At 37.5% G+C, this 22,904-nt stretch overlaps 1 protein-coding gene across 1 annotated transcript; it reads right to left on the minus strand.

Moving 5' to 3' along the window:
- Positions 1–14,947: 14,947 nt before the first annotated feature.
- Positions 14,948–17,336, minus strand: LOC149569964 (cinnamoyl-CoA reductase 1-like). The gene is made up of 6 exons (XM_089817842.1): positions 16,721–17,336; positions 16,478–16,632; positions 16,161–16,346; positions 15,811–15,973; positions 15,540–15,729; positions 14,948–15,421 (listed from the first exon to the last, which is right to left on the minus strand). The coding sequence occupies exons 1-6, from the start codon at positions 16,824–16,826 to the stop codon at positions 15,271–15,273; spliced, it is 951 nt and encodes a 316-aa protein (XP_089673968.1). The 5' UTR covers positions 16,827–17,336; the 3' UTR covers positions 14,948–15,270.
- Positions 17,337–22,904: the final 5,568 nt, after the last annotated feature.

The raw sequence follows: 22,904 nt of genomic DNA on the forward strand, positions 1-22,904 counted from the left end.
GCCATTCGCATCACGGAAGGTGTCAGTGTTGCCAAAGTCGTCCACATGACTGGAGGTGTCCAAGTGATTAAAAACATATAATACTTGAAGGAGTGGAGTGACAATCAGATAGATGATTGACTATTGAATGGATGAGTTCCAAGGCTACCAATTATACAATTATTCTGTGACAGTTAATGCACTAGATTCCATAAGAAATTTTAGAGAGTATAAATGTCTATGAGATTTGTTACGAATGGAAAAGGAAAAAAGTGCAAAATTTAGGTTGATTATAAATGCAATCTAAGCTTGTGAACCTGTGCTAGAAACTAGAGTTAATTGTATGTAAATTTTTTACTATAATACAAAGTTGCTCAAAGGTTTTTGGGTGGTGGGTTTTCTTCCAAAAGGGTTTCCCACGTTAAAATTGCTCTCTTGTGTTTATCTTGTGTCCATCATATTTTGAGTGTTCTTGCTTTTCCTCTACAACATCTCAATGTTGATGAAGTGGCTTTGAAATCCTTCTTATTTCCCCTATAAACTAGCATTAAGAAGGCATTTATGCACGTAGCTTTCCTATCAAGTGGTATAAGAGCCTAGGTTACCCTTGTTGTGTAGGGTTGTTTTCAGTGTCAATTTGGCTCTAGTGGGAGTTTGCAAAGTGTTTACCTAGAATTGAGATGGTGGGTACATGGAGAGTAGAGATTGAAAATTTTAATATCACAAACTTTGAGTTGTGGAAACTTAAAGTTGAAGATATATTGGTTGATCGTGATCTGTGGGTTGTTGTGTCTAGTAACAAGCCTTTGGGCATGAAGCAAGAATATTGGGTTTTAGAAGATTGAAAGGCCAAAGGATTGATAAGGCTATGTCTTGTGGATTCTATTCTATTGAATGTTCATGAGAAGAAAATTGGACATTCTTTGTGGAAGAAGTTGGGAGATATTTATCAAGGAAAATCCTTGGTAAACAAATTCTTCCTAAGAAAGAAGTTGTACTCTTTGAAGATGGATGGAGGAATCATGGTGGTAGATCATTTAAACGTGTTCTATATGGTGACTACACAATTGACATATGTTGGTGTGTCTGTTAGTGAAGAAGAGTGTTGCATGTTACTATTGTGCTCATTGCATGATTCATGGGATAATCTTGTGATGACCATTGGAGGTACTACCACCTAGTTCAAAATGGATGAAGTAGTTGTTGCACTTCTATCAGAGGAGAAATGGAGGAAATCTTCTGAGATGGCTAAAGAAGCTCTTAGCGTTCGAGAGAAAGAAAGAAAGAAGGACATGGAGCCTAAATGTTCTGGAAAGAAGTCTAAAGTGAAGTGTTGGAATTGTGACCTAACTGGCCATATCCAAAAGGATTGTAAAGAGAAGAAGAAAATGAAAAGTTCTTCCAATTTTAATTCTTCTCAAAGTGGTGATAAATTTTTCATCATTATTGCTTTGGCTAATCAGTCATCTGCTAATGACTGGTTAGAGCAATTCAATCTTTGTGTGGAAGATGTTCATCATGATTTCATGTGTGACTCAACACCACTATTCAATGGGAGTCGTTGATAGTGATGTAGATGCCATGTGTAACTTGACACCACAGTTTAGTGGGAGTTGTTGGCAATGACATCTAGTACAACTGATCTTCATTAGTATTGCAGATGTTGAAGGCCCAAGATTCTAATGTAGCAAAAGGATCTTTTCACATTTTTGGAAGTACTATATGGAGATGTTAATCTTCATATCACTGAAGATGTTGACATCTTGAGGGCTCAATAAAGTCTTTGATAAAGGTGTAGTTTATGTTATCTCTCTAGTTGAGAATGTTTAGATCATGTTGTCATGATTATGTTCCTAAGACCATGGTTAGACCTTGGACATGTTGATATTGGTTTAGTTTCATTGTTTTGAGTACATTGATCATTTGTCAAATACTTCATGATATTGTAATGTTGCGTTTGGAGCTAGCATGGATTGATCAATTCAAAGTACTTGTGAATACTTAGAGACTGTGGTGATGTTGTTTAATGGATTCATATCAGACTGACATTAATTTTTGAATGGAAGCTTCTTAGTGTATATGTGGCAGATTGGCTTTGAGGCTTGAGACTCTAGTAACAAGTATAATATGTTGTTGATTTTGAATTCATGTTGTATTCCTTGGAGGTATCAAACTGATAACAATTAAGTTTGAATGGTTCATGGCCTTGTTAAGTAACTCTATGGATATGAGTATGTACTTTGTCAAGTGGGAGATTGTTGGTTTGTTGAAGCATGTACGGTGCTCACCATACAGAGAGATCATTGTATGGTGTGTCCACTGTACACTGAGACACTACAATGAGTTACCCAATGGTGAAGATAGTACAAGGTTGAAGTGGTATGGTGAAGTCAGTAGGCCAAGGAAAAGGGAATGGTTGTATGGAAAATAAATATTTCCATGGTGAATTAAGATTCTCAAGGTGAAGGAAATGTCCTGAGGTGAAGAAAGATTCATGAGGCAAATAAAGATTCCTATGGTGAAGGGAATGTCTTTGAGGCATATGGAGTAATAAGAGGAATTTGTGTTGCCAAAGGTAGCCATGTCCATGGAGTTGTCTACATCATCAGAGCCATTTGCGTCATCGAAGTCACCTGCATTGCTAAAGGCATCCACATCACCAAAGCCATCCGCGTTGTCAAAGTTGTCTACATCACTAGAGTTGTCTACGTTGTTGAAGGTGTCCATGTTGTTAGAGCCACCTACATGATTGGAGGCCTCTAAATGACCAGAGGCAACAAATACTTGAAGGAGTGACCATCGGATAGATGATTGAGCTTTGGATGGATGAGTTCCAAGGCTTCCAATAACTGAATTTTTATGTGATAGTTAATGTACTAGATTCTGTAAAGAATTATAGAGTGTATAAATGTCTGCAAAATTCATTAGGAATGGAATAGGCTGAAAGTGTGAAAGTTAGGTTGATTGTAAAGGAAATCTGAGCCTACAAACCTGTGCTAGAAACTAGAGTTTATTGCATGTAAATTGTTTATTGTAACACAAAGTTGCTCAAGGGTTTTTGGGTGCTAGGTTTTTTCCCGAAACGGTTACCCACATTAAAATTGGTCTCATGTGTTATCTTGTGTCCATCGTATTTTCAATGTTGATGATGTCGCTTTGAAATCTTTCTTATTTCCCCTATAAATTGGAAATAGGAAGATGTTTCCGCATGTAGCTTTCCTAGAAAAATAGACATATATACTAATGAGGAAAAATAGTTAAACTATTTTATTTTTCACACTTTTTCACCAACACCATAATGAAAAGGATATAAACCACTATCAGCTTCCACACTTCTTACCAAACATTATAATGAAAGAGATATCACCACACATTTTGTTTTGTTTATGCTCTCTAATAACATTTAGTTTGTGTGAGGAAGAGCACAACTAACCACTCCTCCTCTAATGGGAATACCATTAATACTTATAATGAAATCTATGAATCATCTCTTCTTCTCTATTCTGCTACCAAGTGTGCATCATAAATGGAAGAAATCACATGATATATCACCACATCAACTTACCTAAAGATAACAACAACAATTTGAACACAATCGTCCACTTCTAATGTAGAATATTTTGCAAATATTTTGTTATACACAAGGTCAATTACCTGGCATGATGTTATTTTGTAATAAAAGAATCAACAAAGAAATGATAACTTCAAATCCATATGGATCAAAGCATAATGAAAACAAAGTCTTTCAACCAAGAAATAATTACATTTTATTTTCAAGAGGTTGGTGTCATGTGTGTGTGTCTGAGAGAGAGAGAGAGAGAGAGAGAGAGAGAGAGAGAGAGAGAGAGAGAGAGAGAGAGAGAGAGAGAGAGAGAGAGAGAGAGATGTTGGGAACTTACAATTGGAATAATTATTATTTTGTCATTGATCTAAAATCTATGGCTAATATATCTTACTACCTAATCTAAATATCATATCTATTTGATTGATGAAGAGGATATGAGATGTTTCTCATAACAATAGCACCTAGAGGAAAGGTTGAGTTATCAAAAGGAAGTTGCAATGGATATTTTATTAGACAGACTTTGATAAAGAAAACTAATTGTTTATTTCAAGAAAGCTAATCAAAGTCGAGTGGAATTATAAAATACAATTAGTGCCAAGTAATGATAGTGTCAACTAAGCTACAATTAGTGCTGAGAAAATCTAGTGTTGATTGAGCATTAGCATCAACCAAGCAAGATAGTTGATGCCGAGCTAGAAAGCTTTATAGCGACCGAGTAAATCAATGATGACCAAGTGCTAGAATTTAGAGATTTCTGAGTTATAGTATAAGACTGAATTCAAGGAAATCATGAGATCAAGCTAAATCATTTGATTCATTGGTAGATGTAAACCAATTTGAAGATAATATTGATGAGTTGGATAATTGAATTCAAGGAAAGGTTTAGGTAAAGACCTAACAGACGAATTCTAGAGAAGTTTTTAGAAGAAGATCAAGAAGATGGATAGACAAAGTGAATCAAGTTGAACCTGATTGTAAACCCTAAGATCTATGGTGGATGTAGAAAATGGTAAAGCACAAACTGCCTATTTAAAGAGATATAGAGATTAACAAGAGTACAAGTGTGTGTTTGGTGTGTGTGAGTGTATATGTATGAAACTTGTATGTGAAGAGATACATACAGAGAAAGGTTGATCATAAATGCACAAGAGTGTTAGTGGATATGAGGCCAATAGAGAAGGCTTGCAGATATGATGTTGTTATTGATAATATCATTTAGCATACTTCCTTCCTTGGCGACCCAACCCCAAATTTTACATATCAAAGCCCTAAAACCCTCATTTATCTAATTTTAGGGTTTGCCCTATCTTTTTCACCTCTCATCCAATCGCCACCAAACTGAGCCACAAGATTCAATTCCTCATTTTGCTCCCTTATCCCTCTTGGACTGTTCGCCTCATTTCGCCTCCCTACCCTTGAAACCCTCATTTTTCTTTTTCCCTTGTCCCCAGATAGTCTCCCACCACCCGTCGAACACCCATTTCCTATATGAGTTTTACCCAAATCCAAGTTTGCCGTAACTAAAAAAGTTTTTGTTTCTCATCTTCTACCCATTTCAAAAAAAAAAAAAAAAAAAAAAAAAAAAAACCTTGTTTTATGGTTGTTACGCGTACAGGAGCAAAAATCATGGAAGAGGAAATTGCATCCCTCAAAACCAGACTTCAAGATCTGGATGACAAAATTCTGGGTCTTAACTTTCAGCAGTCAGCCATGAGCCGAAACCATTCAGGTGATACTGGGTCCTCTTCTGGCAATTTCCGTGGACCAAAGCTTGATTTTCCACGCTTCGATGGTTCTGATCCGACTGGATGGATCTATAGGGCAGAGCAGTATTTCAGCTTGCATAATACTTTGGATAACCACAAAGTCTCCCTTGCATCTTTTCATTTGGAACATGAAGCTCTTCAATGGTTCCGTTGGTACATCAAGGCTAATGTAGGCCCAACGTGGAGCGAATTGTGCACCCTCATTTTGGAGCGCTTTGGCCCTAGTTCCTTTGATGATTTCACAGGAGCACTCACTAAACTGCGTCAAACAGGCACTGTAAGAGAATACCAGACAGAGTTTGAAAAATTAGCTAATCACACAGAGGGCTTGTCTGATGAATTCTTCCGTAGTTGTTTTGTCAGTGGTCTGAAGGATGCACTTCGCTCAGAAGTCAAAATGTTTCGACCTACTACAATGATGGAAGCCCTTGGGTTGGCTAAGTTAGCGGAAGACAAGATTAGTGCTCTACAACGCTCCAGATCTAATTTTGTTCCATTCAGAAATACAGGTTCTCACAACCCTCCAGTCATACCAGCTCCCAGAACTACTCCGATCAAGCACTTGTCTGAAACAGAGATGCGAGTTAGGCGAGACAAAGGGCTTTGTTATAATTGTGATGAGAAATGGTCTCGGGGCCATAGATGTGTTCAGCAAAAGCTCTATCTCTTGGATGTGGATTCTCCACCGGAACTGGAAGAATATGTAGATGCTCAGGAAACAGTGGATGCTGAGGTTGAGCCTCACCAGCCTGAACCTCCTTCCCCAGAAGCTCCACCAGAGATATCTGTCCATGCTTTGGCAGGAGTCACTACTCCACAAACCATGCAGGTCCAGGGTTTCTTCAAGAAGATCCCTCTTACTATACTCATTGATTCTGGTAGCACTCATAACTTCATTGATCCACGCATAGCCAAACAGGCTGATTGCTTTATCCATCCCTGCTCTAGCTTTGAAGTCATGATTGCCAATGGGGGCACTTTACCTTGTAAAGGGAAATGTCGCAATGTGCGTCTCTCTATTGGAGATTATAACATGCGCTCTGACATGTTTGCCTTACCCTTAGGTGGCTGTGATGTGGTTTTGGGTGCCCAATGGTTACGCACTCTTGGCCCCATTCTCTGGGATTTTGCTGAACTTTGGATGCAGTTTTCAGCCGAGGGGCACCAACACACTTTGAAAGGCTTACAACCAGGGTCTCTCAGCATCATCAGTTCACACCGTATGGAAAAACTTCTTAAGAAGAATTCACATGGTGTCATCGCTCAGCTCCATTCCATTCAGATGCAGCCATCAGCAGTCTCTAGCACTCCTGCCGATCTCCAACACATTTTGGACAAGTATTCTGGTATATTTGCTGAACCTGTGGGATTACCTCCTTCTCATCCAGAGGACCACCGTATTCAGCTCCTTCCTGGTAGTGTTCCGCCCAACATCAGGCCCTACCGCTACCCATTTCATCAGAAGACCGAAATCGAGATACTTGTCCGTGACTTACTGAAGCAAGGTATTATTCGCCCTAGTACCAGTTCCTTTTCTTCTCCAGTTCTGCTTGTTCGCAAAAAAGATGGGTCATGGCGACTCTGCATTGATTTCCGAGCACTTAATCATCTCACTATAAAGGACAAGTTTCCCATTCCAGTTGTTGATGAACTTCTTGATGAACTTCATGGGGCTCATTTTTTCTCCAAGTTAGATCTTCGTTCTGGGTATCATCAAATTCGGGTTAATGAGGAGGATATACCTAAAACTGCCTTCCGCACACATGATGGTCACTATGAATTTTTAGTCATGCCCTTTGGCCTCACGAATGCTCCTTCAACATTTCAGGCAGTGATGAATAACATATTTCGACCATACCTCCGGAAATTCATTCTGGTCTTCTTTGATGATATCCTCATATATAGCAAAACTTGGGCTGAGCATCTCCATCATCTGGAGCTTGTCTTGCAACTTCTCTCTGATCATCAACTCTGTGCAAAACTATCTAAATGTGTGTTTGGCTAGGAGGAAGTGGAGTATCTCAGGCATATTGTTGCACACCATGGAGTGCGGGTGGATCCTACAAAAATAGATGCCATGAAAACTTGGCCGCATCCTAAAACTCTCAAGAGCCTTCGGGGTTTTTTGGGGTTGACTGGCTACTACCGCAAGTTTGTCAAAGATTACGGGAAAATTGCAGCACCATTGACAGCTCTGTTAAAAAAGGATGCCTTCTCCTGGACCCCTGTTGCTGAGACTGCATTTGAACAACTGAAACAGGCTATGTGCAGTACACCTGTTCTCGCGATGCCAGATTTTTCCAAACCCTTCACTATTGAGAGTGATGCTTGCGGCAATGGATTGGGTGCTGTTCTCCTGCAAGATGACCATCCTATTGCGTTCACTAGCAAAGCCCTCTCTGGTAAGAATCTAGCCCTCTCTACTTATGAAAAAGAAATGATGGCTATTTTGCATGCTGTACAGAAGTGGCGGCCATACCTCTTAGGGAGTCATTTTTGCATCAGAACCGATCACCAAAGTCTGAAATACTTCCTGGAACAACGGGTATCCTCTCCTACACAACAGAAATGGGTCAGCAAACTCATGGGGTATGATTATGAGATCACCTACAAGAAGGGTAAGGAGAATATTGTGGCAGATGCTCTTTCTCGCACATTTGATAATCAAGCTTCCCTTTCCGCTATTTCTAAGCCCATTCCCAATTGGTTAGCGTCTGTTCAGCAGGGCTATGATAGTGACTCTTCTTTATCTCAAATCATTCACCAGCTAGCCAATAATCCTTCTGCTATACCACATTACTCTTGGGATGGTGCTTCTCTTCGATACAAGGGTCGGCTAGTGCTTCCTCAGAACCCAGCTCTACATCAGGCTATTTTTTATGAACTCCATGCTTCTCCTTCAGCAGGGCACTCAGGCTTCCTCAAAACTTATGAGCGAGCAAGGAGAAACTTCTTTTGGAAAGGAATGAAACAGACGATTCAATAGATGGTGGCTGAATGTGATACTTGCCAACGCCACAAGGGTGAAACGACCCTCCTTCCTGGCTTGCTCGAACCATTGCCCATCCCTACACGGATTTGGACTGATATTTCTATGGATTTCATTGAAGGGCTTCCTAAATCCGGTGGCAAGACAGTGATCTTGGTTGTGGTTGATCGTCTCTCGAAATATAGTCATTTTTGTGCCCTCAGCCACCCCTATACTGCCTCCTCTGTTGCACAAATCTTCATGGACCAGATATTTCGTCTTCATGGACTCCCTTCTTCCATTGTCTCTGATCGTGATGCAACTTTTACCAGTCATTTTTGGACTGAACTGTTTCAGAAAACTGGCACCAAACTGAAGATGAGTTCGGGCTATCACCCACAAACTGATGGTCAAACGGAAATTGTCAATAAATGCTTGGAAACTTATCTTCGTTGCTTCACTTCCGAACAGCAACATCAGTGGGCCAAGTGGCTCCCTTTAGCTGAATGGTGGTATAATACCTCTTACCACACTGCCTCTAAAATGACTCCATATGAAGCAGTCTATGGTCAGGCACCTCCAGTGCTCCTTCCCTACACTCCCAACAGCTCACCAGTCCAGGTAGTTGACATAGTTCTCCGCAGCAGGGATCAGATTCTTCGTACCTTACAGGATAATCTTCACATGGCCCGTAATCGAATGAAACAGCAAGCAGATCAACACCGTTCTGAGCGCTCATTTCAAGTTGGGGATATGGTTTTTCTTCGTCTACAGCCATACAAACAATCCTCCCTAAAGCTGAAAGGGCGTCATAAGCTGGCCCCAAAATTTTATGGGCCTTATCAGGTTCTGCAGAAGATTGGTTCAGTTGCTTATAAACTGGAACTTCCTCCTTCTTCCCGCATTCATCCAGTTTTTCATGTTTCTTGTCTAAAGAAAGTTCTGGGTACCACTGTCAGAGCACAAACTACTCTCCCTGAAATGGATACGGAAGGATCCATTATCCTGGAGCCGGTAGCAATCATTGACCAGCGCACTCGCCAGCTTCGCTCTCGCTCCATCTCTGAGGTCTTGATTCAGTGGCATGGCATGCAACCAGAGGATGCTACCTGGGAACCCCTTCTTCAGATTCAACAACAATTTCCACACCTTAAGCTTTGAGGACAAAGCTTTTTTCTAAGGGAGAGGGGATGTTAGGAACCTGTGTGTTCCTTCTGTTTATTTTGTTAGAGTAGAGTTGTTGGACGCATATGCTTTGTAAGTCGTCCCGTGAGTTTATTTTATTATCCCACATGCATAGGTAGTATTACTTTTCTAGATCGTACCCAGTATATAAGAATAGGTTGAGGCCCTTGATGGGTACGGACGAATTTATTGTATTGAGCTTGCTCAAAGGAGGTTACCCCCTCGAAGTGGCCTGCGATCAGTAGATTTATTTTGAGTTCTGCTATCACTTTGTATTCTGTTATTTCGAGCATTCTCACGATATTGCTATAAGGAGGTTCTTCTCAAGTTGTTGGCTCATTGGGGAAATGCCCCCTATATAGTTTCTCGTGTTCTGTCAAATTTGGCCTCCAACTACTATACCCCTCCTCGCAGTCATCATCAAGGGCATAGCAGTTCCACTCACTGCTCAGACACACCTCTCTCTCAACAATAGTTCTCTCCCAGCGGTGGTGCTTTTAGTAGATGCCGCACTTTTGGAGGTTTTGGTGGTAGGCACCCCTCAGCCTCACCTCCCCAGAGGTCTAGTTTGGGGTGGTCTCCAATGGCTCCTCCTACTGCTCCTGCTACAGGTTGGCCCTCTGCTCACTCAGACCCCAAGTGGGTGTTTCCCCAGCTAGACTTAGCCATTTCTCCTCCTAGGCTTGAGGGAGAGAAAGATGAAGATAATGTTGCTGCTATGGATGACAGTTGGGCTCCCCCTCGAACCATCTACTCTCCCCACTTTTGGGTGGGGCTCTGATGATAAGGATCCTCCTTCCTTGGCTGGAAATGCATTGGCAACATGAGGATTTCTTTGTTTTCTATTGTTTTCTAAATTTTTTTTGATGAATAGCTGATTTTCGGCCAATGGTCGTATGAACTCACGAGGTAATATTAAAAAATTTTAAAATCTAAAATCTAAACAATATGTAATATTACACAAGACATAATATAAATTGTTAAAGTGATTCATCTATTTTCCTTTTCTTAATGAGTGCTTAAACAGTTTGCAAAGAATGAAACATGTTGTGGTCAATAAAAATAAGTTAAATCAATTGTAAAGCAACATGAAGAAAGGACAACTTGGGTTATGTAGTTTGACTTTTATAGAGTAGCTTTTGTTATTATTTGCATTTTTTGAGTGGAAGAGAGACAATAGCCCAAGAGATAGTCAAGAGGTCAACCATGGTAATGACAAGTTTTCTCTTTCCATTCCATTTGCAAACCCAATGGGTTTACTTGATTTCTCATCTTTAACAAATAATTTTGCATCTATGTTTGGATTAAATTTGTTTGGTTTCCTTAAGCATATTTAGAATTTATTGGCAAAATTTAATATACTCTTTGTTCTAGTAGTATCATGGGGAAGAGGGCTCAGTACAAGAAAACATTTCAATTGTTTTGATAGTGATTGTTAACTAACCCAAACTTGCTGATTTAATATCTAGCATTTTTTTAAACATTATACCAATAGTTGTTTCTTTAAAGTTATTTTTTCTAATAATGGCTACCCATAACTAAATGAAATATGTCCTTATTTTTAAAAAAAACCAATTATGTGACACCACAACATTTGCACAAGAATGGGGTTTGCTAATGCACTATGATTAGTCTCATTTAAAATTTAAAAAAAAATATTTTATTTTACTTGGGGGTGGGGGGGGGTGTCAGTCTACAATCACCAATTTAATAATCTTTTAACAAATTCCTTTATTGTTTATCAATAAGATTCATTTTTGCCTATTCCATTGTTATTGGTTAAGTGCATAAACAATCACACAATAGTAACACCAATATTTATCTCATGGAAACCCAATTTTGGTGAAAACCACAATGTGATATTGGTGCTTACAAATGTTGTACTCTTTTGGAATATGCTCTATTAGGAGCTTTCCTGATTAACGATTACAAAATACTATCAAGTGTACCTTGTTAAGATATTTTCCTATAGATTAACGCAAGAGCGTCCCAGGCATGAGGGCAATCTTGCGTCACCCAAAAATATTTATATTTTCAGCCTTTTCTATTTTAATAATGACAAGTAGACAGGGGGGTTACTATTTCCCTAAACTTACTATTTTTAGTAAATTTGTCATACAGTCTTGGAATATTCTAATTTTAGAGGTGGATATTCATATTGGATATATTAAGCCTACCAATTAAAGCTCAATGCCATATCATGTGTATTCATGGGTTTATTCTGGATGAAACAGCTTACAATTTTGGTATATAAACTTCAAGCTCACTGTTGGAGGTCTTAGAGTGCCTGGATAAGGTTCGAAAGCTCAACAGATGGGTGCTTGCATTAAACTTATCCATACATACTTCAATATCATTTAGTGATAAGTCAGGACACAATTCTTTGAATACCTATTTTGTCACTTTCTCTGTCCTTTGATGCTCTGATATCAATTGTAGGTATAGGATTGATTACTACGAGGGGATGGGTGAATCAATAATCACCAATTTGATAATATTTTAAAACTTCCTTGATTGTTTCCCAATAAGATTTATTTTTTCCTATAACAGTGTTATTAGTTAAGTGCATAAACAATCACATAAAATAGTAAAAGCATTCACACAATAGTAACACAATTTTATTATACCAGATACTAAATTTATGGATGGATAGACACTACCTAGGGATCTAGAGAAGGTTGTTTTTGTGTCATAAGTATTCCAAGCAACCAAGTATTGTTTTTATGCATTCTTTATTAAATATATAATAATATATTTGATGTGACCTATATTGCATATGAGGCCCTATGAGGATGATTAACTGTATGTGAAAAATTTGTTCTTGACCCTATTCCAAGGATGATTTCGGAACAATGTGGTAAGATGAAAGGTTTGGGGAAAAATTTGGGCAAAGATAAAAGGATATTACATGAATTAGAAATGGAATCTCCTAGATCTTCAAAAAGAAAGAAGGATAAGGTTAATTATGTGGAGCTTGTCTCAGAACTAAAAGAAGAAAGTGAGGACAGAGAAGAAAAAAATGTGTTTGAGGGGAAGGAGAAAGCAGAAATGGATACACAAGATTCAGAGGAAACTAAAAATTATGAATTAGTTGAAAGATTATTTAGGGGTGGCAATGTCACTGTTTTCCCTCCCTCACTGTATTCAATTCATAATGAGATAAGCTCTCCTGTAGCTACTAAAGAAAAAGATAATTAAGCTACTCGAGAGAAAGTGGAAGAAGAGGGGCTCAAAGAAGCCATAAGAATTGTTGAGTATGATGAGTCTGATGAACATGATTTAATTATGTTTCTACAAGAAGTTGAAGGAAACGAGATTGAGAAACCTAATGAAAGTGTGGACCAGGCTTTATGGTAGGAAATAGAAAAGAGAAAGGCTAGGATTCCAATGTTGAAAGTGGTTGATGAGGAGGAGTTTAATGTCAAGCTTACGATAGAAGATATCAATGATTTAGCGGTTGACCCTCCTCATGGTGTTTTACAAACTGCAAAAGCAATCTCCCTCTACTCTCTCAGACTAGATAAACGTACTTTCCACTCCCTTAAAATGTTGAATTTATAAGACAAAGCTCTAGAAGGAAAAATTGAGGAGTTGCAGAGTAAAGAGGACAAGAAGGGGCTAAAGGAAAAGGAGATAGAGTAGAAGGGTAACCTAGAGATGATCAAAGATTTGAAAGAAAAATTGACAAAATTGAAAATGTAACCAAAGGTGCTTTGTTCAGATGCCAAGGTCTACTTGAAACTGTTGTTGAGTGTATGTACAGTCTTGGGTAATTCGGATCGAGAAAAGTAGGTGAAGCTTATGCTCGATCTGGAGGAAGATGAGAAGGAAGTGGAGGATACCAGTCTTGGAAAAATATACCCGATCTAACACCAAGAAGAAGCAGAAGAAAGGAAACGAGATAGACAAAAAAGATATTAAAAAAGTCACAAAGAATATCAAAGTCATTAACTAGGAGCTGAAAGATAAGGTGCAAGAGTTAGTCTAGCTCCTTTCACCTATGTGTTGTCTCGTTTTTATCTGCTCTAATTAGAATGTTAGTATTTTAGTTCGTTCTAATTTTTTCTTCCGGCGTTTTGCCAGGTAGTGCTAGTTTTGATTGTGGGTATGTCAGTTGTTCTGACCCTCATGCTGAAAGTTTAACTCAATGACTCAGTAGCAGTAATAAAAACTAACACAGATATGCATGCACTGCATGCTGTATTAGAAATAACAAACAAGTTTAATGAGATAACTATCCAACAAGTTTAATGAGACAACTATCGTAAATTATGAATGTTAACGCACAGGCTTATTCCTCACCAAATTTAATTGAATTTTTTTTCAAAAAAATTGTGCAATGATTTTGTGGACAACAATTTGCATAATAAAAGTCAAGTCACAGAATTAAATGTGGAGTTGCATGATCTCGAGCATCATAAATCTTCACAAATACAACTCGACAATAGTATGACTATTATATTTTATAATAGTAACTATTTAGATTCTCGGATATCTATCCTGAACTTTGAATCAACGGAATCAAAACTTTTCCGTGTATCCTACTTCCATTCATTCCCGACCACATCTGGTGGTAGGACTATTCATAATAGTTTTTAGCTGTGTGGAGAATCTTGCAGCTTTCTTTTCCTGATACAACATCAGACGGTATGGCACCTTTTAAACGTGAAATGTGTCTTTTCCATACAAAGGCCTCGCCGTGCATTCAAACACATAATTGCACGTTCCAATGATAGAATCTCACCTACCATGCCGTTTCTGCTACAGGTTTCCTATTCATCCATTCAGATTTAATAGCAAATTACTTAAAGCAGACAAGTTAATAATAGCTTTTCATTTGAATAAGACATTTAATATGTTATTGACTTTGTATTAGGTGCTATAGTTGAGCAAAAGGAGGATGCCAAAGCAGCGGTAAGGAGATTTATATATGATGTGTGAGGGAGTTTGCATAGGCAAAGTACAAGCATGCTGAAAACTTTGGAGAATAAGTGTAAGCAAGTGTTCAAGCTGGCTAAGTAAAAGTAAAGATAGCTATGAGCAGGATGAATGGTCATTTGAAGGTCAAGGTTTAAGATCATCGATTGATTGAAATAAAAATTAGTTTTCTATGGATTAAGTTATGTATGGAATAAGAATGAGAGAGATTGCTATTGTTTTTTATATTAAGATGGAATGTGAGGGCAATGAGTGAGTTTGTCTTTCATATCAAAATTTTAATTAAGATTATGATCGCAGTTACCAGTCATTTACAGTTATTGAATTATAATTTAATTAGGGTTGAATTATAATTTAATTAGAATAAAGAATATATATTATCAAAAGTAATTTTTAAACATATTTAAATGTTGATTGTTATAATTTTCAATTATAATCACGATTTATAAAGTTTGAATTCAAGACCTTTTAAGTAAAAAGCCCACAATTTAGTAATTTACTCATGTATTCTAAGCTCTTTCCTAGAATATAAATATGTTATTCCATAAGTACAAACTACTATATTTATTTTACAATATTTATTATAAATAAAAATAGAAATGTAGGAACTTATCCTGCACTGAAAATTATAAATTCTACTTTGAATACAAATTAAGAGTTTAACATCATTATGCAATAAAAATATGGTCAATACAGCAATAAAATAAATTATTAACGAGGAACCTTTACTCTTTGGATGCTACAGCATGGATATTGAACTGCGATGTTGAATCCAACTCTTAAAAGTGAGAATATTGTCCACATGAGGAACAAGCTGATCTGATTTCCTTGAATGAGTGGGCTTAACTAACACTGGTCTCATTCTTGGTCTATAATTTGGAAAGAAATCCCTTCTCCCTCAGACTCTCCACCGTCTCAGCCAAACAATCTTTTATAGGGGTGAACGAAAACCCCAATTCCCTCAGCTTCTGATTGCTGAATCTATATGCCACTTTCCTTGGATTTTTCACGTCCGAGCACCTACAATAAAGCAAATCGAGATCAGCGTTACTCAACTATCCCTAAAACCTAAAACCTAAATCATGTTAGAAATGGTCTTCCCTAGTATGAAATGTGCAATAACAAAAATTCAATATACTTTGTAGGAAGTGGGTATTGTGGGAACATTTGTGCCAACATATCCATAAGCTCCCCTCTGTGCAGACTTCTCTCTGCACACAAATATCGACCAGAGGCAGATGGAGTTTCATAGAGCAATATATGCGCTCTTGCTACATCTCTCACGTCCACATAAACCTGAGTTTCGTTTTCATAGGTCTTGGCCAACCCTTTGAAAGATTATAACAAAATAGTTAGTCTCATTTCCATGAATGAGAAGATAGAAAGGAATTACTATGGTATTAACTCACCAATTAAATATCTGAAAACATGAGCAGTGCTGCCATTAATAGTGGGCTGCAGAAGAGGACCCAACACAATACATGGATGAATTCTTATCAAATCCAGACCCACCTCGTCTGCATACGCACACGCTGATTTCTCTGCAACTGTCTTTGCATAGCAATACCAATTCTGAGCACCAAAAGAGAAAGAGAACATAATTCAACAATGTTGGTTGGATAGTTTACAAATCTATCTATGCTATATTACAAACTAGTTTATTCTTAGGCTTGTTTTATTCTGATGATGATGGATCATAAAGTATGATTCTAAAACTTAATACAATCAAATCTAAAAATTATTGTAACGAATAGGTTACCCTGGTTCGAAGGCAGTAATCAAGGTCGCTCCAACAGTCCTCATCGACTATGTCTTTCGGATTTCTGTTGGGGTTGAGGTAAATGGCACCGATGGTGGATGTAAGTATAACACGCTTCACTCCCACTTCTTTGCAGGCCTTCAATACATTGAGGGTTCCATTCACAGCGCCCTCCACCACTTGTTCCTGTAAAAGTGTCACTGTCAAACCATTAGTTCTCTTCTTAACAACATTTAATACATTTGTTCTACAGGTTCTATCCCACTTTATCTAATCAGAACATTTAATACATTTATCAATTGAATAAGCGTGCATACCCGATCTTTCACAATAGGGCAAGCCGTGTGAAAGACTCCTTTGCACCCTCTCATGGCTATCACCAAGCTGTCATAGTCCAGAATATCGGCCTTCACAAGCTCAAGCCTCTCTTCTGCTCCTTCCAACTCTTTCAGATGCTTATACTTTCTATCATCTGCACATAATTTGAAATGTATTCCCAATTCATAAGAATCTGATATAGCTTATAAGTTTGTACAATGTGGGTGAAAATAAATACTGACCAGGGTCACGGAGTGTTCCTCTAACAGTGTAACCTCTGTTCAAGAGCATCTTGACAAGCCAAGAGGCAATGAAACCTCCAGCCCCTGTTACGCACACACTCTCCATCCTCACTTTCTTCTACTGATACTCACTTTGCTATTTCCTGCCGATTATCTTGTGTCCGGCAACAAACTATCTTATAAAGATAATTAGACAATGTTCTCACTTAGATCAAGATTGATAGGGAAATTTTTATTGGTAGGTTGTGGGGTCCAAGTATTAGGCTGGACAATGGAATATTGTTGTCAATGTCGAAACAGTAATAATTATCAAGGTGATTGATGTTACAAAAGTATCAAGAGGATAAAAAGTCTGACCAATCTGAATAATCTTAGAGTCTTTGTAATCTCTAGAGAGGTTCAGCTCAACAGAAACTAATTGATGAAGATTGGCTGAATAATTTCTTTTAATTCTACGCGAACAATAGAACCAAGAATAGGCTAGAAAACGTTTTGGTATTAAGCAGAAATCAGTGTGACAGATGCAACCAAAGAAATTGAATCCAAACAGAGATGCAGAAGAACTATTTATTAGAGATGAGAAAATCCTAAACCCACGGTTTGAAACTGCTCCAATAGAGGACAACCTGTGCGCTTGGCCTCAAGAAGAGTGTTGTTTTGTCGTTAGTCGTCTCTGTCAAAATCAGACTTCAAATTGAAAAAAGCACTGTCAAAACCAGACTCCTTAGACGTCGTTTCAGCTTTCCACGTAACCTATTTTTATTGATCACCACTTATTTTTTGCCTGTCATATATAAAGGGACATCAAAAAAGCAAAAGAATATTGGAGGGTGACTTTAAAAAAAGATAATGTATATTACGACTTGTCAGATGTTACTACATGGGGATTAGCTTTTAGATTGAATGAATAACTTGATTAGCACATTTTCAAGCCGTGGGCTTACGACTTCTCTTCAGAGCTGACAAAATTCTAAACCCACGGTTTTGAAAATGAGAAGGAAAGATCAAACCCTGCCATTACATGATTGGCCTCATAACAATGGAAAATTCCTTAATCGCTTTATAAATATCTGTTGATTTCTTTCTTCCATTCGCAAAATGCAGATAAGATAATAACGAAAAGTACTTTTTCTATACTGCACTCTCATTCTGATGATGGATTACAGAGTGCGATTTCTCATTCTGATGATGGATTACAAAGTGTGATTTTAAACGTTAATGCCAAAAAATCATGCACAATTTAAATCAGAAATACAACAAAGAATTCTAATAGATTGTGGAAATCTGATGATATTGAAAAAGTACTCTGTCAAAATCAAACTATATGACCTGAGTTGTCCTTCCTTCTTGCATTTACAGTTGAAGTAGCCTCGTTTTGTATTGATCTCTGAGTGTTTCTGGCATGACAAAGTGCACAGGAAACTCTTAAAAGTGAAGGAACACTAGTGGTTAATGTTAATAATGTTTATTATGTTCTTGTCATATGTTGTGTGGTGATTAGTTTCTTGTATTTATTTAAATGCTCAATCTTTTTGTTATTGGAATAAGAGTAAATATTACAAGGAAATAGATAAAAGATAGTTAATTTATAAAACTAGTAATCTGTGTGCAATAGGTACGTCCAATAGATATGGCAGTCAACTAATCAAGATTTTGCTTTTGCTTACATTTTATAGTGCAATACCTTTAAGCTTTGTACATCATTTTATTTCTTTGCCCGTCTCGCCTATCTCTATCTTGTTATTGCTCCATCACTCTATATCTTGATTATCACCCCCTCACTCTCAATCACACTTATTAGCCAACATGAAAAATATGATATATCACTAATATATTTTGCCCCCTCACCAATATTTTTGTTTGGTGTAAGAAAGAAAATTAATAATTACTCCTCAAATGGGAAGGATGAATCATCCCTTCTTTTCTACTCCCATATCATACATATATCATCCACAAATTCATTGGTGAATTATAATAAAAGATAATCTTAAATATGTTGGTTTGTCAAAGCACGTATGGTGCTCACCATGTAGAGAGATCACTATACAATGTGTCCATTGTACACTGAGACACCATAGTGAGTCACGCAATGGTGAAGACAATACAAGTCTAAAGCAGTACAATGAAGTCAGTACGCCAAGGCAAAGGGAATGGTTCCATGGCGAAGAAATATTACTTCGGTGAATTAAGATTCTTCTGGCAAATTAAGATTCATGAGGCGAACAAAATGTCCCGAGGTGAAGAAAGATTCCCATGGCAAATAAAGATTCTCGAGGTGAAGGGAATGTCTTTGAGGCATATAGAGTGATTAGAGGCATCCACATCACTAGAGCCATCTATGTCACAAAAGGCGTCCACATCGCCAGAGCCATTCGCATCACGGAAGGTGTCAGTGTTGCCAAAGTCGTCCACATGACTGGAGGTGTCCAAGTGATTAAAAACATATAATACTTGAAGGAGTGGAGTGACAATCAGATAGATGATTGACTATTGAATGGATGAGTTCCAAGGCTACCAATTATACAATTATTCTGTGACAGTTAATGCACTAGATTCCATAAGAAATTTTAGAGAGTATAAATGTCTATGAGATTTGTTACGAATGGAAAAGGAAAAAAGTGCAAAATTTAGGTTGATTATAAATGCAATCTAAGCTTGTGAACCTGTGCTAGAAACTAGAGTTAATTGTATGTAAATTTTTTACTATAATACAAAGTTGCTCAAAGGTTTTTGGGTGGTGGGTTTTCTTCCAAAAGGGTTTCCCACGTTAAAATTGCTCTCTTGTGTTTATCTTGTGTCCATCATATTTTGAGTGTTCTTGCTTTTCCTCTACAACATCTCAATGTTGATGAAGTGGCTTTGAAATCCTTCTTATTTCCCCTATAAACTAGCATTAAGAAGGCATTTATGCACGTAGCTTTCCTATCAAGTGGTATAAGAGCCTAGGTTACCCTTGTTGTGTAGGGTTGTTTTCAGTGTCAATTTGGCTCTAGTGGGAGTTTGCAAAGTGTTTACCTAGAATTGAGATGGTGGGTACATGGAGAGTAGAGATTGAAAATTTTAATATCACAAACTTTGAGTTGTGGAAACTTAAAGTTGAAGATATATTGGTTGATCGTGATCTGTGGGTTGTTGTGTCTAGTAACAAGCCTTTGGGCATGAAGCAAGAATATTGGGTTTTAGAAGATTGAAAGGCCAAAGGATTGATAAGGCTATGTCTTGTGGATTCTATTCTATTGAATGTTCATGAGAAGAAAATTGGACATTCTTTGTGGAAGAAGTTGGGAGATATTTATCAAGGAAAATCCTTGGTAAACAAATTCTTCCTAAGAAAGAAGTTGTACTCTTTGAAGATGGATGGAGGAATCATGGTGGTAGATCATTTAAACATGTTCTATATGGTGACTACACAATTGACATATGTTGGTGTGTCTGTTAGTGAAGAAGAGTGTTGCATGTTACTATTGTGCTCATTGCATGATTCATGGGATAATCTTGTGATGACCATTGGAGGTACTACCACCTAGTTCAAAATGGATGAAGTAGTTGTTGCACTTCTATCAGAGGAGAAATGGAGGAAATCTTCTGAGATGGCTAAAGAAGCTCTTAGCGTTCGAGAGAAAGAAAGAAAGAAGGACATGGAGCCTAAATGTTCTGGAAAGAAGTCTAAAGTGAAGTGTTGGAATTGTGACCTAACTGGCCATATCCAAAAGGATTGTAAAGAGAAGAAGAAAATGAAAAGTTCTTCCAATTTTAATTCTTCTCAAAGTGGTGATAAATTTTTCATCATTATTGCTTTGGCTAATCAGTCATCTGCTAATGACTGGTTAGAGCAATTCAATCTTTGTGTGGAAGATGTTCATCATGATTTCATGTGTGACTCAACACCACTATTCAATGGGAGTCGTTGATAGTGATGTAGATGCCATGTGTAACTTGACACCACAGTTTAGTGGGAGTTGTTGGCAATGACATCTAGTACAACTGATCTTCATTAGTATTGCAGATGTTGAAGGCCCAAGATTCTAATGTAGCAAAAGGATCTTTTCACATTTTTGGAAGTACTATATGGAGATGTTAATCTTCATATCACTGAAGATGTTGACATCTTGAGGGCTCAATAAAGTCTTTGATAAAGGTGTAGTTTATGTTATCTCTCTAGTTGAGAATGTTTAGATCATGTTGTCATGATTATGTTCCTAAGACCATGGTTAGACCTTGGACATGTTGATATTGGTTTAGTTTCATTGTTTTGAGTACATTGATCATTTGTCAAATACTTCATGATATTGTAATGTTGCGTTTGGAGCTAGCATGGATTGATCAATTCAAAGTACTTGTGAATACTTAGAGACTGTGGTGATGTTGTTTAATGGATTCATATCAGACTGACATTAATTTTTGAATGGAAGCTTCTTAGTGTATATGTGGCAGATTGGCTTTGAGGCTTGAGACTCTAGTAACAAGTATAATATGTTGTTGATTTTGAATTCATGTTGTATTCCTTGGAGGTATCAAACTGATAACAATTAAGTTTGAATGGTTCATGGCCTTGTTAAGTAACTCTATGGATATGAGTATGTACTTTGTCAAGTGGGAGATTGTTGGTTTGTTGAAGCATGTACGGTGCTCACCATACAGAGAGATCATTGTATGGTGTGTCCACTGTACACTGAGACACTACAATGAGTTACCCAATGGTGAAGATAGTACAAGGTTGAAGTGGTATGGTGAAGTCAGTAGGCCAAGGAAAAGGGAATGGTTGTATGGAAAATAAATATTTCCATGGTGAATTAAGATTCTCAAGGTGAAGGAAATGTCCTGAGGTGAAGAAAGATTCATGAGGCAAATAAAGATTCCTATGGTGAAGGGAATGTCTTTGAGGCATATGGAGTAATAAGAGGAATTTGTGTTGCCAAAGGTAGCCATGTCCATGGAGTTGTCTACATCATCAGAGCCATTTGCGTCATCGAAGTCACCTGCATTGCTAAAGGCATCCACATCACCAAAGCCATCCGCGTTGTCAAAGTTGTCTACATCACTAGAGTTGTCTACGTTGTTGAAGGTGTCCATGTTGTTAGAGCCACCTACATGATTGGAGGCCTCTAAATGACCAGAGGCAACAAATACTTGAAGGAGTGACCATCGGATAGATGATTGAGCTTTGGATGGATGAGTTCCAAGGCTTCCAATAACTGAATTTTTATGTGATAGTTAATGTACTAGATTCTGTAAAGAATTATAGAGTGTATAAATGTCTGCAAAATTCATTAGGAATGGAATAGGCTGAAAGTGTGAAAGTTAGGTTGATTGTAAAGGAAATCTGAGCCTACAAACCTGTGCTAGAAACTAGAGTTTATTGCATGTAAATTGTTTATTGTAACACAAAGTTGCTCAAGGGTTTTTGGGTGCTAGGTTTTTTCCCGAAACGGTTACCCACATTAAAATTGGTCTCATGTGTTATCTTGTGTCCATCGTATTTTCAATGTTGATGATGTCGCTTTGAAATCTTTCTTATTTCCCCTATAAATTGGAAATAGGAAGATGTTTCCGCATGTAGCTTTCCTAGAAAAATAGACATATATACTAATGAGGAAAAATAGTTAAACTATTTTATTTTTCACACTTTTTCACCAACACCATAATGAAAAGGATATAAACCACTATCAGCTTCCACACTTCTTACCAAACATTATAATGAAAGAGATATCACCACACATTTTGTTTTGTTTATGCTCTCTAATAACATTTAGTTTGTGTGAGGAAGAGCACAACTAACCACTCCTCCTCTAATGGGAATACCATTAATACTTATAATGAAATCTATGAATCATCTCTTCTTCTCTATTCTGCTACCAAGTGTGCATCATAAATGGAAGAAATCACATGATATATCACCACATCAACTTACCTAAAGATAACAACAACAATTTGAACACAATCGTCCACTTCTAATGTAGAATATTTTGCAAATATTTTGTTATACACAAGGTCAATTACCTGGCATGATGTTATTTTGTAATAAAAGAATCAACAAAGAAATGATAACTTCAAATCCATATGGATCAAAGCATAATGAAAACAAAGTCTTTCAACCAAGAAATAATTACATTTTATTTTCAAGAGGTTGGTGTCATGTGTGTGTGTCTGAGAGAGAGAGAGAGAGAGAGAGAGAGAGAGAGAG

The sequence above is a fragment of the Cupressus sempervirens genome, chromosome 3 (assembly GCF_028749045.1).
Source record: "Cupressus sempervirens isolate cs-2001-9-10 chromosome 3, ASM2874904v1, whole genome shotgun sequence".
Lineage (NCBI taxonomy): Eukaryota > Viridiplantae > Streptophyta > Pinopsida > Cupressales > Cupressaceae > Cupressus > Cupressus sempervirens.

What these genes read in the sequence shown, in the direction of transcription:
- LOC149569964 (XM_089817842.1), bottom strand. Translation starts at nt 16,826, where the DNA reads ATGGAGAGTGTGTGCGTAACAGGGGCTGGAGGTTTCATTGCCTCTTGG. An exon ending in ATTACTGCCTTCGAACCAGG is followed by an intron (nt 15,974 to 16,160) that starts GTAACCTATTCG and finishes TTTGGTGCTCAG; the next exon opens with AATTGGTATTGCTATGCAAA. An exon ending in TGTTTTCAGATATTTAATTG is followed by an intron (nt 15,730 to 15,810) that starts GTGAGTTAATAC and finishes AATCTTTCAAAG; the next exon opens with GGTTGGCCAAGACCTATGAA.